The sequence below is a fragment of the Rhinopithecus roxellana genome, chromosome 8 (genome assembly GCF_007565055.1).
Source record: "Rhinopithecus roxellana isolate Shanxi Qingling chromosome 8, ASM756505v1, whole genome shotgun sequence".
Taxonomy (NCBI): domain Eukaryota; kingdom Metazoa; phylum Chordata; class Mammalia; order Primates; family Cercopithecidae; genus Rhinopithecus; species Rhinopithecus roxellana.
This window is the reverse complement of record NC_044556.1, coordinates 110,972,398-110,998,166: the sequence shown is the minus strand read 5'-3', so window position 1 is coordinate 110,998,166 and position 25,769 is coordinate 110,972,398. Positions and strand designations below refer to the sequence as shown.

Here is a 25,769-nt window from a genome sequence, read left to right as displayed (position 1 = left end):
CCGCCTCAGCCTCCAAAGTGCTGGGATTACAGGCTTGACACATTGTGCCTGCTAAATGAGACAAACTTAATGGGACGTACCTAACTTAATAACTAGTAGAAACTCAAGGGTTCCTTGCTTTTTCTGTTATTTTCCCGTCCTGTTTTTGAAACCTAGTGCAATCCAGTTGAATTTTCAAATGTGATCTCTCTGTTGTATGAATCGAATTATTTATCCTGCAGCTTTGATTGTTATCATGTTTGAATTGTTGAGTGTTAGCTGACAGGTGCTAAAGCAAGAATGTATGGTGCCCTCTCAGAACATACAAGTGTGTTGAAGCCATAAAGTGTTCATCGTTTATACATTTTCTTTCTCTTTTTTGAGACAGGGTCTCACTCCCATCGCCCAGACTGGAGTGCAGTGCTGCAATCACGGCTCACTACAGTCTCAACTTCCCTGGCTCAGGTGATTCTCCCACCTCAGCCTCCAAGCAACTGGGATTACAGGCACACACCCCAACAACTGGCTAATTTTTGTATTTTTAGTAGAGACAGGGTTTCGACATGTTGCCCAGGCTGGTCTCAAACTCTCGGGACTACAAGCATGAGCCACCACACCTGTGCTGTTTAGCTTTCCTTAATTACAAAGATTAAACTGCCTTTTTGATAACTTGTAAGGCTATGTTAATACTGTATCAGGGGTGTCCAAGCTTTTGGTTTCCCTCGGCCACATTAGAACATCGACTGTCCGGGCCATACATAAAATACAGTAATAAGAACGATAGCTGATGAGCTTTTTTAAAAAAAAAAGGTCCATGCATTCATCTCATAATGTTTTAAGAAAGATGACGAATTTGTGTTGGGCGCATTCAAAGCCATCATGGGCTGTACGCGGCCCGCAGGCTGCAGGTTGGACAGCCTTGCTGTGCGTGTCGACTGATAATCGTATGCATTGGATGGGTACTCCTTCTTTTAGCTTCCCTGACACCACCCTCTTCTGGGTTTCCTCCTTACTCGTATTCTCAGTGTCTTGTCATTAGACTTTGGACATAGTCTACCTTCAGGGCTGGTCCTCTGTTTCTCCCTAGTGTAGACCCCTGACTTAAATTACCTTCAACAAGCCAAATTCCCACACATTTATATCGTCAGCCTGGACCACTCCACTGACACCTTATTCAGGTCTGCAGCTTCCTACCTGACACCACTACCTGGATCACATAGTAGGCATCTTGAAATTATTGGGACCAAATATATATGATTTCCACCCCTAGTCTTTCCTTTCCTCTAGTCTTTTTAAAACTTCCCCTTGAAAGGGATTGTTAAAATTTACTAGATTTTTTAAAATTTTTTTATTTTATTTGTTTATTTACTTTGGAGATGGAGTCTCACTCTGTAACCCTGGCTAGAGTGCAGTGGCACAATCTCAGCTCACTGCAACCTCTGCCTCCTGGGTTCAAGCGATTTCTCCCACTTCAGCCTCCCCAATAGCTGGAATTACAGGAGCGTGCCACCACCCCAGCTTACTTTTGTATTTTTAGTAGAGACAGGGTTTCACCATGTTGGTCATGCTCATCTCAAACTCCTGACCTTGGGTGATCCGCCCTCTTTGGCCTCCCGAAGTGCTGGGATTACAGGTGTGAGCCACCGCACCTGGCCAAAATTTACCAGATTTTGAGCTGGACATGGTATCACACGCCTGTAATCCCAGACACTTAGGAGGCTGAGACAGGAGAATCACTTAAGGCCAGGAGTTTGAGACCAGCCTGGGGACATAGTGAGTCTCATCTCAATAAAAAATAAGAAGAAAAAATATTTCACTAGATTTAGAAATAGAATAATATTCATAGGTTGAATGCAAATGCTTAAGAAAAACTAGGTGTTTGAATTAATAACTTTAAGTTACATCATTTTCAACCTTAATATTAATAGAATTTTCTGTGCACAGAGGCATCAATGTATGCATTAAAAACATAATGCCTTTTGTTTTTTTTGTAACTTCAATTTAAGTTTATGGAGTCTATAACCGATTCTTGCCCTAACTACAAAGGTCCCTAGTACTACTGCAAGGTGAGCAAATCAGAACAGTGAGAAGACTGAAGTATATTAGACCTTTTCTAGCAAACAAGGTGTGTAGTTGCTTCTCTCTTTAGAAAAAGTAAATGAATGTTATGGAGATGAGCTAAGTTCATTTGTTTGGTGGATAGCTGACTAGATTCCCTTAGAAGAAAGATATTCTCTTGAATCCATCTGCCTTTCACTCATATTTTGATTGTTTTTCTTTACTGTGAGACATCTTTCATTTTTTCTTCCCATGACCAAAGCAGATGGCTCACAGTTCTCTATATGAGGCCAACCATGCTGTCAGAATCTTTGCCCAGTGCTTCAGGTAGCCACTACTAAGCAGTCAGAGAGTGGCATGAAAAGCTTTTGAATAGCTGAAGCCATTATGATAAAGAAAGTAAGTGGGGCCAGGTGTAGTGGCTCACACCTGTAATCCCAGCACTTTGGGAGGTCAAGCTGGGCAGATCTCTTGAGCTCAGGAGTTTGAGACCAACCTGGGCAACATGGCGAAACCCTGTTGCTACAAAAAATCCAAAAATTGGTGGGGCGTGATGGTATACACCTGTAGTCCTAGCTACCTGTGGGACTGAGGTGGAAGGATCACTTAAGCCCAGGAGATCAAGGCTGCAGTCAGCTGAGATTGTGCCACTGCACTCCTGCCTGGTTGACAGCTTGTCTCAAAAAAAAAAAAAGTGATGGATAAATAAAAATTTATGATAGGTTATTTCTGTTTGGGGGGCTTTTTCTTGGTAAATATTATTGTACTTTTGCCACTTTTCAGGTATTAATTGATTTTTACTTCCTCTGTTAAATTTTGGGTGTGTTAGTAATATTTTCTTTACATCTTCATGGAGGTAGAAATATTTTTTGTAAAAAGGTAATTCAGCTGGATGTGGTGGCTGTAATCCCAGCACTTTGGGGGGCCAAGGCAGGCATGTCATGAGGTCAAGAGATTGAGACCATCCTGGCCAACATGGTGAAACCTGTCTCTACTAAAAATACAAAAAATTGGCTGGGTGTGGTGGTGTGCACCTGTAGTCCCAGCTACTCAGGAGGCTGGCGCAGGATCACTTGAACCCGGGAGGCAGAGGTTGCAGAGAGCCAAGATGGTGCCACAGCACTCCAACCTGGCAACAGAGCGAGACTCTGTCTCTCAAAAAAAAAAAAAAAAGAAAAAGGTAATTGAATTATTTTTATCTTTACATTTTATTGTTGGTTTTTTGAAGTAGAGTTTTTTGAGTTGTTGCAAAGTATACTTAATGCTCAAATTTTTTAACATGTTATCTTTGTCTCTCTTTAGTCCTTAGGGAAAAAACTGGATGGAAAACTACGAGTGATTCACTGTGACTTCTTTAGAATAGATCCTAGAAGTGGTGGAGCAATAAAGCCACCCGCTATGTCTTCTGAAGAGCTCTTCAAGAATTTGGGAATAGAAGAGGTTCCTTGGACAGCAGGTCATTTTTGGAATTTACTAAAGCAATACCTGGAATTTGCCATGTTTCTGTAGCAGTATAGCTGATTTGTTGATGAAATTTGTGTTTTATTTATTTATTTTCTGAGATGGAGTCTCGCTCTGTCACCCAGGCTGGAGTGCATTGGTGCGATCCTGGTTCACTGACCCTCTGCCTCCAGGTTCATGCGATTCTCCTGCCTCAGCCTCCCGAGTAGCTGGGATTACAAGTGTGTGTCACTACACCTTGTTACCTTTTGTATTTTTGGTAGAGATGGGGTTTCACCATGTTGGCCAGGCTGGTCACTCCTGCCCTCAAGTGATCTCCCCGCCTTGACCTCCCGAAGTGCTGGGATTACAGGTGTGAGCCACTGTGCCTGGCCAAATGTGTGTATAATTTATATTGTATTAATACAATTTATGAGCAGATGCTCTAACTCTGAATATGACATTTACCTCACCTGGACACAGACAACCAGTTTATTTCCCCAAAAGTCAAGTTCCATGCCAAGGAAAGATATTGAGGCTTAGTTTTAATTGAAATAAACTTGAAATTGATATAGTTTGTTAACTTAGTTTGTCTCAATAAAATATGGGCATAGGACAAAATGCTGAGAACTTTATTCAGATCTTTTTGCTTATATTCCTAACAGGCATCCCTTTAAAAGTATTTGGAATGTTTCCAAGTAGAGGTGAAAAAAGGGCACTTTGGAAACTCGCATATGACTTGTATTCCTGTACTTCTATCTATAAATTTGGACGAATAGAAATAAATATGTTTATTGGTGAAAAAGAATTCCAGGTATGTTATTAACAAACACCTATTTTTTCTTTTGAAAGAGTTCTGTGATTTTTCTCTGAGTACTCTTAATCTGTGCAATTTTAATGGAGGGATCATGACATTTGAGGGTCTTAAGATTGTTTCCGAATTCTGCAGAGTAGTCTTTAAACTTAGGTTGCGTTTTCAGCGTCCAGTTGAGTGGTTTTAAGTGCATTCCCATTGTACAACCATTACCATCATCCATCTCCAAAACTTCTCATCATCCCATACCAAAACTCTGTACTCATGAAACACAAACTGTCTGCTTCCCTCTTCCTGTATCCACTAGTTATCATTATTCTACTTTCTGTCTCTATGAATTTGACTATTCTCTTTATCTCATGTAAGTTTACAATATTTCTTCGTGTCTGGCATATTTCACTTAGCATAATGTTCTCAAGGTTCATCCATGTTATAGCATGTGTCAGAATTTCATTCCTCTTTAAGGCTGAATAATATTCCATTCTGGCCTGGCACGGTGTCTCACTCCTGTAATCCCAGCACTTTGGAGGCCGAGGCATGTTGATCACTTGAGGTCAGGAGTTCGAGACCAGGTTGGCCAACATGGCAAAACCCCGTCTCTACTAAAAATACAAAAATTAGCCAGGCGTGGTGGTGCCTGCTTGTAATCCCAGCTACTTGGGAGGCTAAAGCAAGAGAATTGCTTGAACCTGGGAGGACGAGGTTGCAATAAGGCGAGATCATGCCGCTGCACTCCAGCCTGGGCAACAGAGCAAGACTTTGTCTCAAAAAAAAAAAAAATCCATTGTATGTGTATACCACAGTTTGTGTGTTCGTGTATCAATGACATTTAGTTGCTTTTACCTTTTGGCTGTTGGGAATAATGCTGCAGTGAACACGAGTTTACAAATATCTCTTCAAGTCCTTTGAGTGTATAGCTAGAAATAGAATTGCTGGATCTTATAGTAATTCTATTTTTAGTTTTTTGTGGGTTTTTTTTTTTTTTTTTTTTTTTTTTTGAGATGGGGTCTTGCCCTGTTGCCCAGGCTGGAGTGCAGTGACATGATCACAGCTCTCTGCAGCCTGGATCTTCTGGGTTCAAGCGATCTTCCCACCTCAGCCCCTGAGCTGTGACTGTAGCCACACACCACCAGGCCTGGCTTTTTGTAGCAATAGGGTCTTGCCATGTTGCTCAGGCTGGCCTCCAACTCTGGGACTCAAGCAGTCCTCCTGCCTCAGCCTTCCAAAGTGTTGGGACTACAGGTATGAGCTACTGTGCCCAGTCTGTTTTTAGTTTTCTGAGGAACCACCGTACTGTTTGTTATCCATCGTGGATGCACCATTTGACATTGCTACCAGTAGTGTGCAAGAGTTCCGATTTCTCCACAGCATTACTGAGAGTCGTTTTCTGGGACCTTGGTAGTACCTCTCCTAATGGTGTGAAGTAGTATTTCATTGTGCTTTTGATTTGCATTTTCCTAATGATTAGTCATGTTGAATATATTTTTATGTACTTACTGACTGTTTGTATATCTTTTAAGAAATGTCTGGCCGGGCGCGGTGGCTCAAGCCTGTAATCCCAGCACTTTGGGAGGCCGAGACGGGCAGATCACGAGGTCAGGAGATCGAGACCCTCCTGGCTAACATGGTGAAACCCCGTCTCTACTAAAAAATACAAAAAACTAGCCGGGCGAGGTGGCGGGCGCCTGTAGTCCCAGCTACTCGGGAGGCTGAGGCAGGAGAATGGTGTAAACCCGGGAGACGGAGCTTGCAATGAGCTGAGATCTGGCCACTGCACTCCAGCCTGGGCGACAGAGCGAGACTCTGTCTCAACAAAAAAAAAAAAAAAAAAAAAAAAGAAATGTCTGTTCAAGACGTTTGCCCATTTTTAATGGGTTATTTTGTTTGTTGCTGAGTTTTAAGAGTCCTTTATATATTCTGGATGTTAATCTCTTATCATACCTGATTTGCAAATATTTCCTCCTGTTCTGTGGGTTGCCTTTTAACCCTGTTAATTGTGTCCTTTGATGCCGAAAGTTTTTAATTTTGATGAAGTCAACTTTGTCTCTTTCTTCTTTTGTTGCCTGTGCCTTTGGTGTCATACGTAGCTCAGCGGTCCCCAACATCTTTGGCACCAGGAACCGGTTTTGTGGAAGACGGTTTTTGCATGGACGGTGGTGGGGATGGTTTCGGGATGATTCAAGTGCATCACATTTATTGTGCACTTTATTTCTATTATTATTACATTCTAATATGTAATGAAATAATTATACAACTCACCATAATGTAGAATCAGTGGGAACACTGGGCTAGTTTTCCTGAAACTAGATGGTGCTTCTTGGGGCTGATAGGAGATAGTGACAGATCATCAGGCATTAGATTTTCAGAAGGCCTTCGCAACCCAGATCCCTCACGCGCAATAGGGATTGCGTTCCTATGAGAATCTAAGGTGGCTGCTAATCTGACAGGAGGTGGAGCTCAGGCAGTGATGTGAACAGTGGGGAGCGGCTGTAAATACGGATGACGCCTCGCCTGGTCACCTGCCACTCAATTCCTGCTGTGTGGCCCAGTTTCTAACAGGACATGGACTGGTATCAGTTTGTGGCCCGGGGACTGGGGACCTGTGTCATAGCTAATAGATCATTGCCAAATCCTGTGTTGTGAAGGTTTCCTTGCGTTTCCTTCTAAGAGTTTTATAGTTTTGGCTCTTGTTTAGGTCTTTGATCCATTTTGAGTTAATTTTGTTTATGGTTTCAGCGTCCAGCTTCATTCTTTAATCTAGTTTTCCCAGCGCCATTTGTTGAAAAGACTGTTCCTTACCCCCATCAAATGGCTTTGGCGTTGGTGTCAGAAATGATTTGACCATATGTGTAAGAGTTTATTTCTGGGCTTATTGTATTCCATTGATCTCAATATTTGTCCTTAGGCCAATACAACACTGTCTTACTACTGTTGCCTTGGTAAGTTTTGAAGTCAGAGGGTGGTTCATCCAAATTTATTATTTTTAATGATTGTTTAGGCTTTTTGAGTTTCCTTGAGATTCTATATGGATTTTAGGATGGATTTTTCTGTTTCTCCAGAACATGTTAGGATTTTCATAGGGATTGCATTGAATCTTAAGATTGCTTTGGGTGGTAATGGCATCTTCACAGTATTCAATATTAAATCTTCCAATCCGCAAACGTGAAATGTCTTTCCATTTATTTGTGGCTTTTGTTGTTGTTTTCGTTTTTGTTTGACACAGGGTCTCACTCTGTCGCCTGGGCTGGAGTGCAGTGGTAGGATCACAGTTCACTGAAGCTTTGACCTCCCAGGCTCAGGTGATGCTCCCACCTCAACCTCCCCAGTAGGTGGGACTGCAGGCATGGACCCCCGTGCCTGCCTGATTATTGTGGTTTTTGTAGAGATGGTTTTACCACATTGCTCAGGCTGGTCTTGAACTTATGGGTTCAAGTGGTCCTTCAGCTTCGGTCTCCCGAGGTGCTGGGATTGCAGGTATGAGCCACTGTGCCTGGCTTCCATTTATTTGTGTTTTTAATTGCTAACTTTTAAGTTACTTTTGGTGCTATTGTAAATGGAAGTGTTTTTCTAGTTGTTCGTTGCTAGTGCATAAAAATACAACTGACTTTTGTTTGTTTTTGTATCTTGCAGCTTTGCTGAATCTGTTAGGTTTTTTTGTTTGTTTGTTTTAGACTGAGTCTCGCTGTGTGTCCCCGGCTGGAGTGCAGTGGCACAATCCCGGCTCACTGCAACCTCTGCCTCCCAGTTTAAGTGATTCTCCTGCCTCAGCCTCCTGAGTAGCTGGGATTATAGGCACGCACCACCACGCCCAGCTACTTTTTTTGTATTTTTAGTAGAGATGGGGTTTCACCATGTTGGTCAGGCTAGTCTCGAACTCCTGACCTCTTGATCCGCCTGCTGTGGCCTCCCAAAGTGCTGGGATTACAGGTGTGAGCCACAGCGCCCGGCCAGGTTTTTTTTTTTTCCTTTGTGGTTTTTTTTTGTTTGTTTGTTTTTGTTTTTGTTTTTGTTTTTCTTTTGTTTTTTTGAGACGGAGTCTCACTCTGTCACCGGGGCTGGAGTGCAGTGGCCGGATCTCAGCTCACTGCAAGCTCCGCCTCCCGGGTTCACGCCATTCTCCTGCCTCAGCCTCCCAAGTAGCTGGGACTACAGGTGCCCGCCACCTCGCCCGGCTAGTTTTTTGTATTTTTTAGTAGAGACGGGGTTTCACCGTGTTAACCAAGATGGTCTCGATCTCCTGACCTCATGATCCGCCCGTCTCGGCCTCCCAAAGTGCTGGGATTACAGGCTTGAGCCACCGCGCCCGGCCTTTCCTTTGTTTTTAAAGAGACAGTGTCTCACTTTCTTGCCCAGGCTGGTCTCGAACTCCTGGGCTCAAGTGATCCTCCTGCCTCGGCTTCCCAAAATGCTGGGATTGCAGGTGTGAGCTATCACACTCAGCTGAATTTATTAGTTTTAACAGGATTTTTTAAATTAATTTTTTTAACTTTAAAACATTAAAAAATTTTTTTTAGAGACAGGGTCTTGCTCTGTTGCCTAGGCTTGAATGTAGCGCAGTATGTTCATAGCTCACTGCAGCCTCAAACTTCTGGGCTCAAGTGATCCTCCTGCCTCAGCCTCCCCTGTAGCTGGGACCACCTGTGTGCACCACCACACCCAGGTAGTTGTTGATCCTTGTAGTGATAGGGTCATGCTGTGTTGTTCAGGGCGGTTTTGAACTCCTGTCTTCCAGTGACTCTCCTGCCTAGGAGAGGCAGGTGCTAGGATTCCAGTAGGGAATCATCACACCAAGCCTCAGGTTTGAGACTCCAGGTTTAATTCTCTGTAAGGGAAGGTCTTCCTGACGACGTTGATATTGCTGAGTGTCATCTTTCTTTTCTCCCCAGAATGTTTCATGTTATTAATCTGTGAATCCAGTTTAACGGAAATGTTTATTTGTCTCTCTGTGTTGCCCATGCTGGAGTGCTATCTATGGCTATACAGGCACAGTCATCTCACACCGAACCCCCAGACTCCTAGACTCAAGCCAGTCCCCTTGCCTCAGCCTTTTGAGTCGCTGGGACTACAGGTGCACACCACTGCAGCCAGCTTTTTGTATCTAATTGTAGTTTTCTCTGCTTAAATTTCTGGATGCTATTAAGATAGTACTATTAAGACTCTGATAAGATTAAGATTTGTATAATGCTTAATTTCTTAAATTTCTAGATGCTATTAAGATAGTATTATTAAGACTGATAAGATTAAGATTTGTATAATGCATATCTGTGTTGCTATGGATTAAGATAGTGGGGCAAAAAATGAAGGGACGATTTGCTCCCCCAGACCCATTTGGTAAATACATATTTGCTAGCCATGGAAAGACAGCGGGGGCCTCACGACCTTGAGGCTGTGCATAGCATACAATACTAAACAAAGGAATGGCAAGGAGAAAAATAGGAACTACTTTGTTAGATTCCTGCTGCTAGGATTATATTCCAGTGGCCCATGCGTCTTCTGCCCTGGATCTTTTCATACGTGGTTTCTTCTCTCTGGAGTGCCTTCCCAGTCACTGAGGTAACCTCGTCCTTTCCGGTCAGCCTTAACACTCGTGTGTTGTTGTATTTTAAGAGATGGGATCTCACTGTGTTTCCCAGGCTGGTCTTGAACTTCTAGGCTCAAGCAGGCCTCCCGCCTCGGCCTCGCGAAGTGCTGGAATTGCGAGCGAGACCCCGCGTGCCCTGCTGTTGGCCCTGCTGGAGTGCTGTGGCTCTCACAGGCACAGTCACCGCACACCGAACGCCCAAACTCCTGGGTTCAAGCAGTCCCCTTGCCTCAGCCTTTCCAGTAGCTGTACCTGGTTTTTTGCATCTAATTCTCGTTTTATTTTTTTAAATGTCTAGATACCATTAAGATAGTCCCTTTTGGCCGGGCGCGGTGGCTCAAGCCTGTAATCCCAGCACTTTGGGAGGCCGAGACGGGCGGATCACGAGGTCAGGAGATCGAGACCATCCTGGCTAACAAGGTGAAACCCCGTCTCTACTAAAAAATACAAAAAACTAGCCGGGCGAGGTGGCGGGCGCCTGTAGTCCCAGCTACTCAGAAGGCTGAGGCAGGAGAATGGCGTGAACCTGGGAGGCGGAGCTTGCAGTGAGCTGAGATCCGGCCACCGCACTCCAGCCTGGGCGACAGAGCAAGACTCCGTCTCAAAAAAAAAAAAAAAAAAGATATTCCCTTTTTTTTTTTTTTTTTTTTTTGTGAAACAGAGTCTTGCTCTGTCACCCAGGCTGGAGTGCAGTGACGCGATCTGGGCTCACTGCAAACTCCTCCTCCCGGGTTCACGCCATTCTCCTGCCTCCGCCTCCCAAGTAGCTGGGACGACAGGCACCCGCCACCTCGCCCGGCTAGTTTTTTTTTTTTTTTTTTTTTTTGCATTTTTAGTAGGGATGGGGTTTCACCTTATTAGCCAGGATGGTCTCGATCTCTTGACCTCATGATCCGCCCACCTCGGCCTCCCAAAGTGCTGGGATAACAGGCGTGAGCCACCACACCCGGCCAAGATAGTCCTATTAAGATTAAACGTTTGTTTTTGATTGATTAAAGATGTGTATAACATGTAATTTTTATTTTCCTTTTACTAGAAACTAATGGCAGATCCCCGAAATCCAAAGTTGTATCATGTATTAAGTGTTATCTGGCAGATAGCTTGTGAGATTAAGGTTCTGCACATGGTGAGTAAAATCTTTCTATTTAAAAACATTTTTTTTTTAGAGACAGGGTCTCATTCTATTGCTCAGATTGGAGTGCAGTGGTGCAGTCATAGCTTGCTGCAGCCTTGAACTACTGGCCTCAGGTGATCCTCTCACCTTGGCCTCTGGAGTAGCTGGGACTACAGCCATGCGCCACCATGCCTGGCTAAGTTTTAAAATTTTTTAAATATTGCCTAGCCTGGTCTTGAACTCCTGGCCTTAGCCTCCCAGAAGAAGTGATCCTTCTGCCTTAGCCTCCCAGATCACTGGGATTATAGCATGACCCACTGCACCTGGCTCTAATTTTTATTTTTTTATAATTTTTTATTGTTTTGAGATGGAGTCTCACTCAGTCACCCAGGCTGGGGTGCAGTTGTTCGATCTTAGCTCACTGTAACCTCTACATCCTGTGTTAAGTGATTCCCCTGCCTCCGCCCCCCGAGTAGCTGGGACTACAGGTGTGCGCCACCACACCTGCCTGATTTTGTATTTTTAGTAGAGACGGGTTTCACCACATTGGCCAGGCTGGCCTTGAACTCCTGACCTACCCACCTCGACCTCCTAAAGTGCTGGGATTACAGGCGTGAGCCACCGCGTCTGGCCCTGGCTCTAATTTTTAAATTGTTGCAATGTGGATCTTAGCGTATTCTCTTCACTGCTTTTGCCTGAGAATATTCTGAGGTCTTCAGTCCTTGCTCCTTGCTTTTTTTTTTTTTTTTTTTTTTTTTTTGAGACGGAGTCTCGCTCTGTCGCCCAGGCTGGAGTGCAGTGGCCGGATCTCAGCTCACTGCAAGCTCCGCCTCCCGGGTTTACGCCATTCTCCTGCCTCAGCCTCCCGAGTAGCTGGGACTACAGGCGCCCGCCACCACGCCCGGCTAGTTTTTTGTATTTTTTAGTAGAGACGGGGTTTCACCGTGTTAGCCAGGATGGTCTCGATCTCCTGACCTCGTGATCCGCCCGTCTCGGCCTCCCAAAGTGCTGGGATTACAGGCTTGAGCCACCGCGCCCGGCCTTCCTTGCTGTTTTTTTTAAAGCTCAGGAATGTTAACTCATTTGATTTTAGCTTTTGTTCCAATTCTTTTTTTTTTCCCCTCAAAAACATTTGAGGTTCTTGGGTTGGATCTCTGATCCTTGTCTTTAGTGTCTGTCACGCTCTCATTTTTCTCCATTCCCAGAATCTCTTCACACTTAGTCTTCACGTCCCTGATTCTGCTTTCTGCCTGCATTGTGTATTGTGCTGTCAGTACTGTAGTTCTTGGTTTCTCTAAAATTCTTCCTTACCCACTGATCTTGTCTCATTCTGTTGACTTTCATCTCAAGCCTTCTGTCCTGGTAGCTTTCAGCTAGTTTCTTCAGAGAGGCCCTCTGAGGACTTTAGCTTGCAGAATAATATTTTTGTCTTCCTGTTCCCTTAATATTTGTTTTGAAAGGTCCTGTGTTAGGTTTCGCCATTTGCTAAACTCCAGCAAGGAAAGGTCTTTCTGGCCCTAACATTTCCCAGCGCTTGCTCCACTGTGTATCTGCAGCTGTAGAGGAAGTCGTTGAAGTCAATTCCCAGTGTCCTGCAGGTTTTCCTCCACTGTCCTGGATGAGGGGAAAGCTGCTGAGGCTCGACCCGGCGTGTGGGAAGTGGCCGTACCCATTGTGTACTCCTGATGGTGCTTTTCTTCCCCCACTTAAAGTGACATTCCGGGGACTGCTAGGAATTTCACAGTTTGGCCCCAATTATATGTTTTCTTCCACTCTCTTTGCCCCTGTAGTTAATAATAAATTGCTATTTCGACAGTAGCCTTTCAGACCTTGTGTTCAATATTGTTTAGTTTTTTAAGCCTATGTCAGATCTATTTTAACCCACTCTTATTTGGAATTTAATATGGGTATGGGTATGTATAGTTTTTTTAACAGAGAATACTTTTTTGGGTGGATTGGTTTTTTATTTTGAGACGCGATCTCATTCTGTCAACCCAGGCTGGAGTGCACCGGCACAATCCCAGCTCACGGCAACCTCCGCCTCCCAGGCTTAAGCAGTCCTCCCGCCTCAGCCTCCCAAATGGCTGGAACTACAGGCATGCGCCACCACACGTGGCTAATTTTTGTATTTTTTGAAGAGACGAGGTTTCACCTTGTTGCCCAGGCTGGTCTCAAACTCCCAAGCTCAAGCAGTTCTCCTGCCTCAGCCTCCTAAAGTGCTGGGATTATAGGCATGAGTCACTGTGCCTAACCAGATCATCTTTTAAAATTAATTGCCTTATGCACAACATTCTATTACAACAGATAGATACCAACAAATAGTGATCCATTTTAAAATTGACACTAGGTGTTTGCTGTTGTTTTTCGATAGGGTCTCACTCTGTTGCCAGGCTGGAGTACAGTGGCACAGTCTTGACTTACTGCAAAGTCAAGCTCCCAGGCTCAAGCACTTTGGCCTCCCAAAGTGCTGGGATTATAGGCATGAACCATAGCACCCGGTCGACACTAGTATCTTTATTTGTGTATTTCCATATATGTCCTAACATATTCAGATAGTTTGATTAATAGGCTTTTCCACTAAAGTAGGGCAAAAAGAAATCCTCAGCATTAATCTAATATGCCTTAAACTGCTGATTCTGACTATGATATGGAAATATTCAGTGGTAAAAATTGTAACAAACACTTATTTGCATAATTGCATAAAGGGCAAGTCATATTTAATAAGGAAAAGAAGTACTAGTATTTGGGTAGACTTTTGATCCTCCTCCTCTTTAAAAAATTAAGGAGAGATATGTATATTATTAAACTATAACATGTTTTTCTTAAATCCAATTAGACTGACCATTCTCTTATTTAGGCAAGGTGTTTTTTAAGGAAGTGATAATTTGGGGCACTTTGACCAAGGAGAAATAAAAGATGTTGTTTTGCTTTGGTTTTCTCCCCTAGGAGCCTTGGTCATCATTTGATGTATACACCCGAAGTGGGCGGCTGGAAAACACAAAGCGTAAGGTAAGAAGAAAATAAGACCTTTTCCTTTTTCTCAGCTATGTGACAATTTTTTATTTTATTTTTTAGGACTATTTGGTAGTCTGTATTTAACTTTCTAATTTTGAAATACCTAGAAACGTTCTTTAAACATATCTTACTACTTTTAATGAATCGAAAGTATTTTAGAGGAGTTTTATGGATGCTAGCATAGTAGTAGGCTTAAAAACAGAATCTAAGTTCTCTTCTTATCTCTTTTGAAATGAAGGTACATCTCAAATTTGGAAAATAAAATCATTTTAATATTCATCTAATTTGATTAATTAGAATCAAAATTTTATGACTTATTAATCGATTAGAAATTTGTGATAATCAAGGTCAAGAGATCGAGACCATCCTCGCCAACATAGTGAAACCCCACCTCTATTAAAAATACAAAAATTAGCCTGGTGTGGTGGCACACGCCTGTAGTCCCAGCTTCTCAGGCAGCTGAAGCAGGAGAATCACTTGAACCTGGCAGACAGGTTGCAGTGAGCCAAGATCGTGCCACTGCACTCTAGCCTGACGACAGAGTGAGACTCCCTCTCAAAAAAAAAAAATTGTGATATTACTACTTTTATTACATGGTTGAATTCACTGATAGGTACTTCCTGATTTTTACCCAGGAGTTAGGCCTTTATTTTTGTTTGTTTTTTAATCTTCGTGTGGAAGAACCGAAGGGACAGTGTTACAGTTCTCCATTTAGTTTATCTCAGGGCTAGTTTTGAAATTCTAATAAAATAGCTAAAGTTTCACAAAACAATTTTTTGACTCAATTCAGAAGTTTTACTTTAGAATTAGATACCTGTCTTTAAGGTTTAGAGCTTAAAAAAAAAAAAGAATTAAATGCTAACAATGGCCTAATCTCAGCATAACAGCTTAGTCTGAAGATCCTGTTTGCTTGCTTGCTTATGTTTTTTTCTCACACTTGCCACTAAAGGAAAAGGAAAGTTATCAGTTTTCTTTCATTGATGTGATTTTTGAGTGATCAGTCATCATTGTGCTTTTAGTTCTGTTTGACTATTTATACAGCATATTTATGTGGTCTCAAAAAACAGAATAGGAATAATACATTTTTGTCTAATACAGTACATTTGGATGCTATTGGAGACTTATCCAAATATTCCACAAATGAACAATCCTGTATATAACAAAGTTTCTCAGTTTTTCAACAAGAAGATGAAAAGCTTAAGTTTTTTGGCCAAGCTTAAAAATATAAACTTGGCCTGGCGTGGTGGCTCACTCCTGTAATCCCAGCACTTTGGGAGGCCAAAGAGGGTGGATCACAGGGTCAAGAGTTTGAGACCAGCCTGGCCAATATACTGAAACACTGTCTCTACCGAAAATACAAAAATTAGCTGGGTGTGGTGGTGTGCACCTGTAGTCCCAGCTACTCAGGAGGCTGAGGTGGGAGAATCACTTGAACCTGGGAGGCAGAGTTTGCAGTGAGGTGAGACCATGCCATCGCACTCCAGCCTGCGTGACAGAGTGAGACTCTGTCTCAAAAAAAAAAAAAAAAAAAAGTGTTTGTATATATATATATATATATATATACATATATAAACTTTTAGGGTTGAAGATGAAATAAGCAAATGTCATATTTTATGATGGAATTGATATTAGATATTTCACATCTATCTTGATGTCATGGTGCTCATATTGTTGTAAAAGCAGTTTGAGATATTTAACAGGTTTTTAGAGCCTATCATTTCTATCCAAGTTTTGTTTGAGACTTCTACTTTTTAAATATCCAATTAAAAATTGTAGTCAATAACTTTTTTTATCCTTTGCATCCGATGGTGATGTTTTATCTCGAATATAGCAAGGACTCAATATATGTTAATGCCATGTTTGGGATTTTTTTTTTACTATTAATTTTTATTTTTATTTTTATTTTATTTTTTTATTTTTTTGAGGCAAAATCTCATTCTGTTGCCCAGGTTGGAGTGTGGTGGCACAATCTTGGCTCACTGCACCTCCACCTCCTGAGTTCAAGAGTTTCTCCTGCCTCACCCTCCCGAATGCTGGGATTACAGGCATGCTTCACCACTTGGGGCTAATTTTTGTGTTTTTAGTAAAGATGGGGTTTCAACCATGTTGGCCAGGATGGTTTCAAACTCCTGACCTCAGGTGATCCGCCTGCCTCAACCTCCCAAAGTGCTGGGATTACAGGCGTGAGCCACCACGCCTAGCCTTTTGTTGTTGTTGTTAAAGACAGTGTCTCAGACTGGAGTGCAGTGGCACGATCATGGCTTACTGTAGCCTCGAACTCCCAGCACTCAAGTGATCCTCCCACTTCAACCTCCCAAACAGCTGGGACCACAGGTGTGCACCACCTCGCCCAGCTAGTTTGTTTGTTTGTTTGTAAAGAAGGTGTCTCCCTATGTTACCCAGGCTGGTCATGAACTCTTGGGCTCCAGCAATCCTCCTGCCTCAGCCTGCCAAAATGTTGGATTGCAGGCGTGAGCAACCCGGCCTCATGTCTGGGATTTGATTTTAACCTACACAGATGTTAATAAAGGTTACTGTTTCTCGGATGTTGGCCTAAGACTCCCGGATCAGACAAAGGATGTTCTGTGCCTCTTTTCCTGTGGAGTGATTTGATAGGCTCAGTTGGATGACTTGCATTTAGTGGATTTGCTTTATAGCTGAGAAGTACAGAGCTGGGGGATCCAGGTCTTTTTTTTTTTTTTTTTTTTTTTTGAGTTAGAGTCTTGCTCTGTCACCTAGACTGGAGTGCAGTGGTGTAATCTCGGCTCACTGCAAACTCCACTCGGCGGTCTCAAGCATCCTCCCCTCTGAGCCTCCTAAGTAGCTGGGGCTACAGGCATGCACCACCATGCCATGCCAATTTTTGTACTATTTGTAGAGACAGGGTTTTACCATGTTGCCCAGGCTGGTCTTGAACTCCTGGGCTCAAGCTATCTGCCCACCTCAGCCTCCCAATGAATCCATCTTTCATAGCAAACATTAAGCAAACCTGGCCTTTTGTTTTTTTAAGATAGGGCCTGGCTCTGTCGACCAGCCTTGAGTGCAGTGGCATGCTCTCAGCCTCCATCTCCTGAGTTCAAGCCATCCTCCCACCTCAGCCTCCCGAGTAGCTGGGACTACAGGCACACACCGCCACACCCAGCTAATTTTTTATTTTTTATAGAGATGGGGTTTTGCCATGTTGCCCAGGCTGATCTTGAACTGACCTGAAGTGATCCATGCCTTGGACTCCCAAAGTGCTGGCATTACGGGCATGAGCCCTGCGCCCAGCCACAAGCCTGCTTTTTGTCCTGGAGAGAGACATTATCTCCTCCCTCAAGGTTACTCATTGCAAACAACTCTGAGAAATGGCCCAGGTAAAGACCAATTAGGGCTTTGTGTTCTTGGTGTACACAGTAAGAAAATGTGGGCCAGGCGTGGTGGCTCACGCCTGTAATCCCAGCACTTTGGGAGGCCGAGGCGGGCAGATCATGAGGTTAGGAGATCAAGACCATCCTGGCTAACACGGTGAAACCCCATCTCTACTAAAAAATACAAAAAAAAAAAAAAATTAGCCGGGCATGGTGGCGGGCACCTGTAGTCCCAGCTGCTCGGGAGGTTGAGGCAGGAGAGTGGAGTGAACCCGGGACACGAAGCTTTCAGTGGGCTGAGATCGTGCCACTGCACTCCAGCCTGGGTGACGGAGCAAGACTCCGTCTCAAAAAAAGAAAAAAAAAAGGCTGGGCGCGGTGGCTCAAGCCTGTCATCCCAGCACTTTGGGAGGCGGAGACGGGCGGATCACGAGGTCAGGAGATCGAGACCATCCTGGCTAACACGGTGAAACCCCATCTCTACTAAAAAAAAATACAAAAATCTAGCTGGGCGCGGTGGCGGGCGCTTGTAGTCCCAGCTCCTCGGGAGGCTGAGGCAGGAGGATGGCGTGAACCCGGGAGGTAGAGCTTGCAGTGAGCTGAGATCCGGTCACTGCACTCCAGCCTGGGCCACAGAGCGAGACTCTGTCTCAAAAAAAAAAAAAGAGAATGTGAAGACACTCAGGGCCTGTGGTGATTGTATCTTTCAGCAGGTAGCTTGAAGGAAGAAGTGAGCAGTGTCTTACTCTGGCAATATTTTGTGACTAACGCGATTCATTTTTTCTTCTCTCCAGGAAGTATTAGAACTATTACAACAAAAGCTGTATCTTGTTCAAATGACTCCTCGGCAAAATTTATTTGCCAATAGCTTAACACCTATGAACTATAATATATTTTTTCATTTGTTAAAGCACTGTTTTGGGAGGCGCACTGCCACTGTAATAGACCACTTACGGTAAGTGAAAAGAATAAAAGCAAGTATGAAAGTAGCAATTTGATGTACGAATTCTTCTTTCATCTTAGAGGTCTATTTTTATACCTTGATTGACAGAGTGAGGCACCATGTTTTCCCTCACATTTCTTCAAGGTAATTTGTTCTCCCTAGTGTACATTTTGAGGACAATGTATTTTTCCCATAATCTCTCAGTGAGTTTCATTTATTTTTCCTTCTTTGAAAAAATGCCCAGGGATGCTTACAGGTTGTTTTGTCTTTTGGAGAGTATAGGCCTCGCTTTACCTTACAGGAAGCACTAGCAGCTTACCACTAGTGGGGTGGAGAAGAATCAGCGTTGCTGGAGGCGTGCCCACGGTCACCTCTCATTGCCTGTCTTCAGTGGTGTAAAAGTGAAAAACATGTTTGTTGTTGTTGTTAGAGACAGGGTCTCGCTGTGTTGTCCAGGCTGAAGTGCAGTGGCACAGTCTCAGCTCACTGCGGCGGCCTTGTCTTCCCAGGCTCAAGTGATCCTCCCACCTCAGCCTCCTGAGTAGCTGGGACTACAAGCATGCACCACCATGCCTGGCTAATTTTTATATTTGTAAAAATATAACATTTTTATATTTATATTTTGTGTTTATAAATTGTATGCAAATTTTTGTAGAGATGCGGTTTTGCCATGTTGCCCAGGCTGGTCTCAAAATCCTGGCCTCAAGCAATCCACCTGGCTTGGCCTCCCAAAGTGCTGGGGTCACAGGCATGAGCTGCCGCGCCTGGCCATCCGTGTAATTTGTATGTAGGGCTGACACACACACCTCTGTCAGTAGTGCTGGGGTTACAGGTGGGATCCACCGTGCCCAGCCATCTGTGTAATTTGTATGTAGAGCCGTGTAATTCGTATGTAGGGCTGATGCATATGTCCCTGTAAGTTGTGCATTATGCCTTGTCATCAGCAGCCCATAGTCATTCAGAGTCTTGCCAGAGGATGGGTAAAATGTTAAAATAATTATTTTAACTAATTTGATCATTTAACATATAACTCTGAGCTGTTGACCAGACAGTATTTATCTAAAAATAAATGTCAAAAGTGGCAATAGCCTGGGTGCAGTGGCTCATGCCTGTAATCCAAGCACTTTTTGTGAGGCCAAGGTGGAAGGATCACTTGAGGAGGCTGATAGTTGGAGGCTGTAGTGAGCCATAAACTCACTGCTGCACTCCAGTGTGGGACACAGAGGAAGTTGACCTTGTCTCTAAAAAAAAAAAAATTGGAGGCAGAGAGTGCCAACAAGAGTTTGAGACAAGCCTGGGTGACAGAACAAGACTCTATCTCTTAAAAAAAAAAAAAAAAGTGGTGATAGACTAGTAAAAGGCAATAGACTAATAAAAGGCAATCTCTTATTAAGGTGGCTATTTTCAATGAAAATACCAAGAAAATAGGGAAATAAGGAATAAATGTTATAAATCATGGTGCAAAATATTAAAAATGCTCCTGGTAATCTCAGTGGACTAGAAACATGTTACCGAGATTCTATTCAATATCAAAAAGGATTGGAATTGAACAGACAGAGAGTCTCACTCTGTTGCGCAGTCTGGAGTACAATGGCACGATCATAGCTCACTGCAACCACAAACCTCTGGGCTCAAGTGATCCTGCCTCAGCTTCTTCCCTGAGTAGCTGGGCCTGTTACGCCCACCACTATGCCCAGCTAACTTTTTACGTTTTTTGTAGAGATGGGGTCTCACTATGTTGCTCAGGATAGTCTTGAACTCTTGGGCTCAAATGATCCTCCCACCTAGCCTCCCAAAGTGCTGGAATAACAGGTATGAGCCACCACACCCAGCCCAAAATATTTGTTTACAGTTGTTGTTGTTGTCAGAGGCTTATCAATGGTTTCTTGCTAAGCTGATATACAGTTATATACCTCATATTATGGTATATGATATACCTCATTGATTATATATTGTATATATATTATATAATATGCCTCAGATATATATAATACCTCGTAATGAGGTAGATTCCTCACACCTGGTTTCAGTCAGTGGCAGACCAAATGTACAATAGTGGTCCCATAAGGTTATAATGATGCTGTATCTTTTACTGTTTCTTTTCTATCACTCATCATTGTGTTACAGTTCCCTACAGTGTTCAGTACAGTAACATGCTGTGCAGGTTTGTAACCTTGGAGCAACTAGGCTATGCCATATATCCTAAGTATGTAATGGGCTATATCACATAGGTTTGGGTTAAGTACTCTGTAAGATGTTCAAGCAACAAAGAAGTCACCTAACAGGGCATTTCTCAGACATTGCTCCATCATTGAGCAATGCATGACTGTATAAGGAAGTCAGCTGCTTTATAATTTATTTACCAGAGATGGTTACATCAAAATGTGAAAAATGACTCCCTCTTGGTAAACTGCTAAACAGCAACTTCTGCTGTTTGTAGTTACTGAGCTTTGACATGAACCAAAAGAAGTTAAGAATATTTTTTGCAGAAAGAAAAAGGATGAAAGAGGTAGGCATAATAATTTTTTAAAGGGTAGTGATTAAACTAGAATTTTGTGTAAAAATTGATGAGTGTGTGTGAAAGCCTAAACCTGCTATTAATATTTTCATTATAGGTTAGCGATGAAACTTTAGAAATAAACAAAGTTGGCCGGGCGCGGTGGCTCAAGCCTGTAATCCCAGCACTTTGGGAGGCCGAGACGGGCGGATCACGAGGTCAGGAGATCGAGACCATCCTGGCTAACACGGTGAAACCCCGTCTCTACTAAAAAATACAAAAAACTAGCCGGGCGTGGTGGCGGGCGCCTGTAGTCCCAGCTACTCGGGAGGCTGAGGCAGGAGAATGGCGTAAACCCGGGAGGCGGAGCTTGCAGTGAGCTGAGATCCGGCCACTGCACTCCAGCCTGGGCGACAGAGCGAGACTCCGTCTCAAAAAAAAAAAAAAAAAAAAAGAAATAAACAAAGTTATTGGAAGTTCTTAAACTAAGTAAGATTGCTTATATATAAGTTATGCTTCTTTCATTTTCTTCTTATTTCAGTGGCCTTAGGAATACAAGTGATTTTTTTTGTTTCATGGCTGGATTGTTGAAGTCTGGGCTTTTAGTGTAGCCGTCACCCAAATGGTGTGCATTGTATGCAGTAGGTTGTGCTTTATCCCTCACCCTCCTCCCCTCCTCTTCCCTGCTGATTCTCCCGTGTCCATTACGGCACTCTGTATGCCTAAGTTTGACATTTTAAATTCAACTTAGAAGCCGTTTCTGTCGCCATTAATGGATAGGTGCATGAAAAAGAATTAAGCACATTTACTTTGTATGTCTTTTGCAGTTCATTGACTCCACTTGATGCGAGGGATGTATTGATGCAAATAGGAAAAGAGGAAGATGAGAAAGTAGTTAACATGTACCCTCAAGACTTCAAAAGACTTTTTGAAACTATAGAGTGTTCCGAAGATTGTGCTTATAAATGGCTGTATGACGAAACCCTGGAAGACATGTAGCACCTGGACTGTCGTTTTTAGTGGAGCACTTGGACTGTCGTTTTTGGTGGAGCGGTTTATTTACTTGGAAACTATGACATGAAAACCAAATTTGAAAACTCCCATGCTTTCAGCAGAGGATAACTGTTCTTGTTTTGCACAAGCCAGGCAGATCATTTCTCCTAAGTTATCATTGGCATATTGGATGAAACAGTGGCTGCTATTTTTTTCACAATTGAATAAAATGAAAACTTCAATTAATTGTGGATTTGATCAGATTGAATTTTATTTCAGATTCCTCTTTAAATATTTCACTTTTACTGTTGCTGATGTTTACATCTTGAAGAGCAAGAGTCTGTACATTATCAAGCTTAGAAAGTAAACAAAACTGATATACTGATTTGCCTTTCAGTTTGTTGAAATGTATTGTCAAATACTGTACAATGAAATTGTTTAAGTTGTAATATGATGTAAGCTTTTTTAGAAATTAAAATATTTTAAATAATAAGATTTTGTGGTTTCTTTTGGTCTCTAAATACTTAATGAAACATTAAACTGACCCTAATTTACTGCATTTTAGTTCTGTCATGTAGAGTCTATAGTTTTGGTGAATAATTCAGTGTGTATTTAAAAAAGTCTTCTGCACATTTGTTCTATCAAGAAAATTCATCTGACGTTAGATGTGAACCTAAATGGAATTTATGTGAACCTAAATGGAATTAAGAATGTTTTCTTGGCCGGGCACAGAGGCTCACGCTGTAATCCCAGCACTGGGAGGCCAAGGCAGGAGGATCACGAGGTCAGGAGTTTGAAACCAGCCTGGCCAACATGATGAAACCCCGTCTCTACTAAAAGTACAAAAATTAGCCCGGCATGTTGGCGGGCGCCTGTAATCCCAGCTACTCGGGAGGCTGAGGCAGGAGAATCACTTGGACTTGGGAGGCAGAGGTTGCAGTGAGCCAAGATTGTACCACTGCACTCCAGCCTGGGTGACAAAGCAAGACTCTCGGGGAAAAAAAAAAAAGTTTTCTTGCCAGGAGTGGTGGTGTGCACCTAATAGTCCCAGCTACTCAGGAGGTGGAGGAGGGAGGACATCTGAGCCCATGAGTCTAGTCTGGGGGCAACATGGTGAAACCGCCATTTCTAAAAATACTTTATAAAACAGCTGGGCATGGTGGCAGGTTCCTGTAGTCCCAGCAACTTGGGAGGCTGAGGTGAGAGGATCACTTCAGCCCAAGAGTTCGAGGCTGCAGTGAGCTACTATTTATTGTACCTGTGAAGAACCCCTGCATTGCAGCCTGGGTAACGTAGCGAGACTCATCACTTAAACAAAAAACAGTTAATAGGGTGGGCCGGGCATGGTGGCTCACACCCGTAACCCCGGCATTCTGGGAGGCCAAGACGGGCAGATCACCTGAGGTCAGAAGTTCGAGACCAGCCTGGCCAACATGGCTAAACCCCATCTCTACTAAAAATACAAAAAAGTACCCAGGCACAGTGGTGCATGCCTGTAATCCCAGCTACTTGGAAGGTTGAGGCAGGAGGGTCTCTTGAAGCCAGGAGCTGGAGGTTGCAGTGAGCAGTGATCGTGCCACTACACTCCACCCTGGGCAACAGAGTGAAACTGTCTAAAAAAAAAAAAAAAAAAAAAAAAGGAACTAGAGCGTAAGAATGAAGTAAGCTGAGGAGTATTTTAAATAAAGCTCAGAGGGATCAACATGGTTTTAGGAAAAGGGATCCCTAAGACTAGTAAAGCACATTTTGCTCTTAGCTTAGATAAAAGAAACTGACTACAAGTGTTCTTGTTAGATAAATTAATGACCTACAGGTGCCATAGTCTCTGAGCAAACGCAAGCAGTGTTACTTCAAACAGAAGAGAAGCTGAGAAGGACAAAGAGTTGTAGTAACTGCTGTGGGCAATCAGGGAATTAAGAAGGGATACTATGGAGGGCCTTTTAACAGTGGCTTCTACTCTACTATCATGTCATTTTCAACAGTAGGACTAGAACAATGGGGACCACTGATGATTAGACTAATAAGTGTGTTAAAGGGATGCCTTTGCCTGCATTTGAATGATCTCCACTAATTGTAGAGTGAGAAGTTAATCTGACATTCGGTGTCTTTCACAGGGGATAGACACAGCCTAAGAACAGTGGAGGTGTTGCCAGATCTCCAGTTTTGAGGAGCATCGTTGACAGATGTCCCCAGCTACTGCCCCTCCGAATCCACCACCACGCTTCCGCAAAGCGTGGTGCCCTGAGCCAGCCATTCAGCATGGTGGAGGCACTAACACAGGCCCATTGTGTTGACATACAGACCTCCAACAGGCAATTTTGGCTCAAAGACTCTCTGTGGCCTGGCTGAATTTTGCTACAGTCCCGTCCTACCCAATCCTCCTCCTTCCTTCCCTCTCTCCTTCCCTAGTCAGATCTGCAATCAATCTGAAGATTTGTCCTGCCTTCTGTTCCCTTCTCTAATAAACCTCTTTCACATGCAGCCCTTCACATCTGCTTCTCTGTAGACTTGAACTAAAACAGGGGTCAAAGAATGTGAAAGTCTCAGGAAGAGAGTGGTTGAAACCATGAAGCAAGTGCTGGAAAGCTAAGTTTTAAATTGTGAGAGCTGGCATTGAGGACCCCAGGCGCAGAGTGGTTCCTGCTGATGACAAGGCCCAGCAACAAGTAATTGAGGATTAAGCACTTACAAAATAATTTACCTAAGGGCACAAAAATAATTTACCAAAAGGTCTTTTCTTGTTGCTGAGGGCTGAGGATAATGGAGAGTTCCTTTGAATCCCCAAACCTGACGAATTTAGTGTACCGTTCAAGTAGACCACGGACAAAGCCTGTTATCTCCGAAGAAAAGTTTTCAGACTGGGTACCGCGGTTCACGCCTGTAATCCCACCTCTTGAGGAGGCCGAGGTGGGAGCATTGCTTGAGCCCAGGAGTTGGAGACCAGCCTGGGCAACATAGTGGTGAAGTGGCACCGTCCATCTGGGGTAAAACGCAAGGTTCCTTGTCCCGTGCCAAGGAAATCAAGGACAGAGACACACAAGGAGTGAGGTTAAAAATGGAAGTTTCATAGGTGAAAGAAAAAGCTCTCTCCTGAAGAGAGAGGAGGTCCCGAGCAGGTCTTCTGGTCTGCAGTGGAGTGCAGGAGGTTTTACAGATGAGCTTGAGGAGGTGTTGTCTGATTTGTCTGATTCACAGGGGATAGACACAGCCTAAGAACAGTGGAGGTGTTGCCAGATCTCCAGTTTTGAGGAGCATCGTTGACAGATGTCCCCAGCTACTGCCCCTCCGAATCCACCACCACGCTTCCGCAAAGCGGAAGCTTTACATAGGGAGCGAAAGATTGCTTGAACCAGGTGTGCTAGTTGCATAGCATGCAAAGAACTGGTTAGGACTAGGTGTGCTGTTTGCACAGTGCCCAGAGAAGCTGGCTGCCCCACCCTAATCTTCTATCACGCCGATGGATTCTCCGCCTGGCCAGCGCCTGCTTTTTCACGCCGATGGGTTCTCCACCTGGCCAGCGCCTGCTTTTTCACTGTGCACGTGGTGACAAAAGGGAAGACTGAGGCTCCATGTTGAACATGCCTGACCCTCAGTAGCCTTTTTTTGTTGGCGCAGGTGCCGGCATCCCCGTGCAAGCTTCCAACTGGCTTACCTATGTCTGCAGCTCAATTTTTCAGGCTGCTCTTTGTTAGAAAAGAAATGATTTGGGGGCTGCTTTTTCTTCAAAGGGAAGCCTTGCTGAGGACTCCTTCACCCTCACTATCTGCCAAATAAGTCTTCTAGCTCCTGTATCATATTTCCCCTCTTAGGAGTGGTAACCCTCACTGCTGGTAGTGGGTATTGGGCGATGACCCCTTCTGGTTACTTCCTGCCGAAGAGCGGGGCACTGAGTGGGGCACAGCAGCCAGAGCTCCTCCTGGAGTCGATCTAAGAGTCCCCGGAAGAGTGGCATGTCCATGCGAGGTTCCATCTGCAGCGCCATTTG

At 43.6% G+C, this 25,769-nt stretch overlaps 1 protein-coding gene across 3 annotated transcripts in view; it reads left to right on the top strand.

The window, feature by feature from the left end:
* TFB2M (transcription factor B2, mitochondrial) overlaps positions 1–23,092 on the top strand; it is a 29,495-nt gene extending 6,403 nt beyond the window's left edge. Inside the window, exons 3-8 of one of the 3 annotated variants that reach the window (XM_010387314.2) lie at positions 3,340–3,493; positions 4,143–4,291; positions 10,909–10,998; positions 13,933–13,995; positions 18,263–18,306; positions 21,619–23,092. In XM_010387314.2, the coding sequence (XP_010385616.1) occupies positions 3,340–3,493; positions 4,143–4,291; positions 10,909–10,998; positions 13,933–13,995; positions 18,263–18,306; positions 21,619–21,790 (672 nt within the window). In that variant the 3' untranslated portion in view covers positions 21,791–23,092. Of the gene's footprint in view, positions 1–3,339; positions 3,494–4,142; positions 4,292–10,908; positions 10,999–13,932; positions 13,996–18,145; positions 18,307–21,618 lie in introns of all 3 variants that reach the window. The other 2 variants (XM_010387313.2, XM_030935838.1) reach the window with 2 other exon arrangements.
* The last annotated feature ends 2,677 nt before the right edge of the window (positions 23,093–25,769 follow it).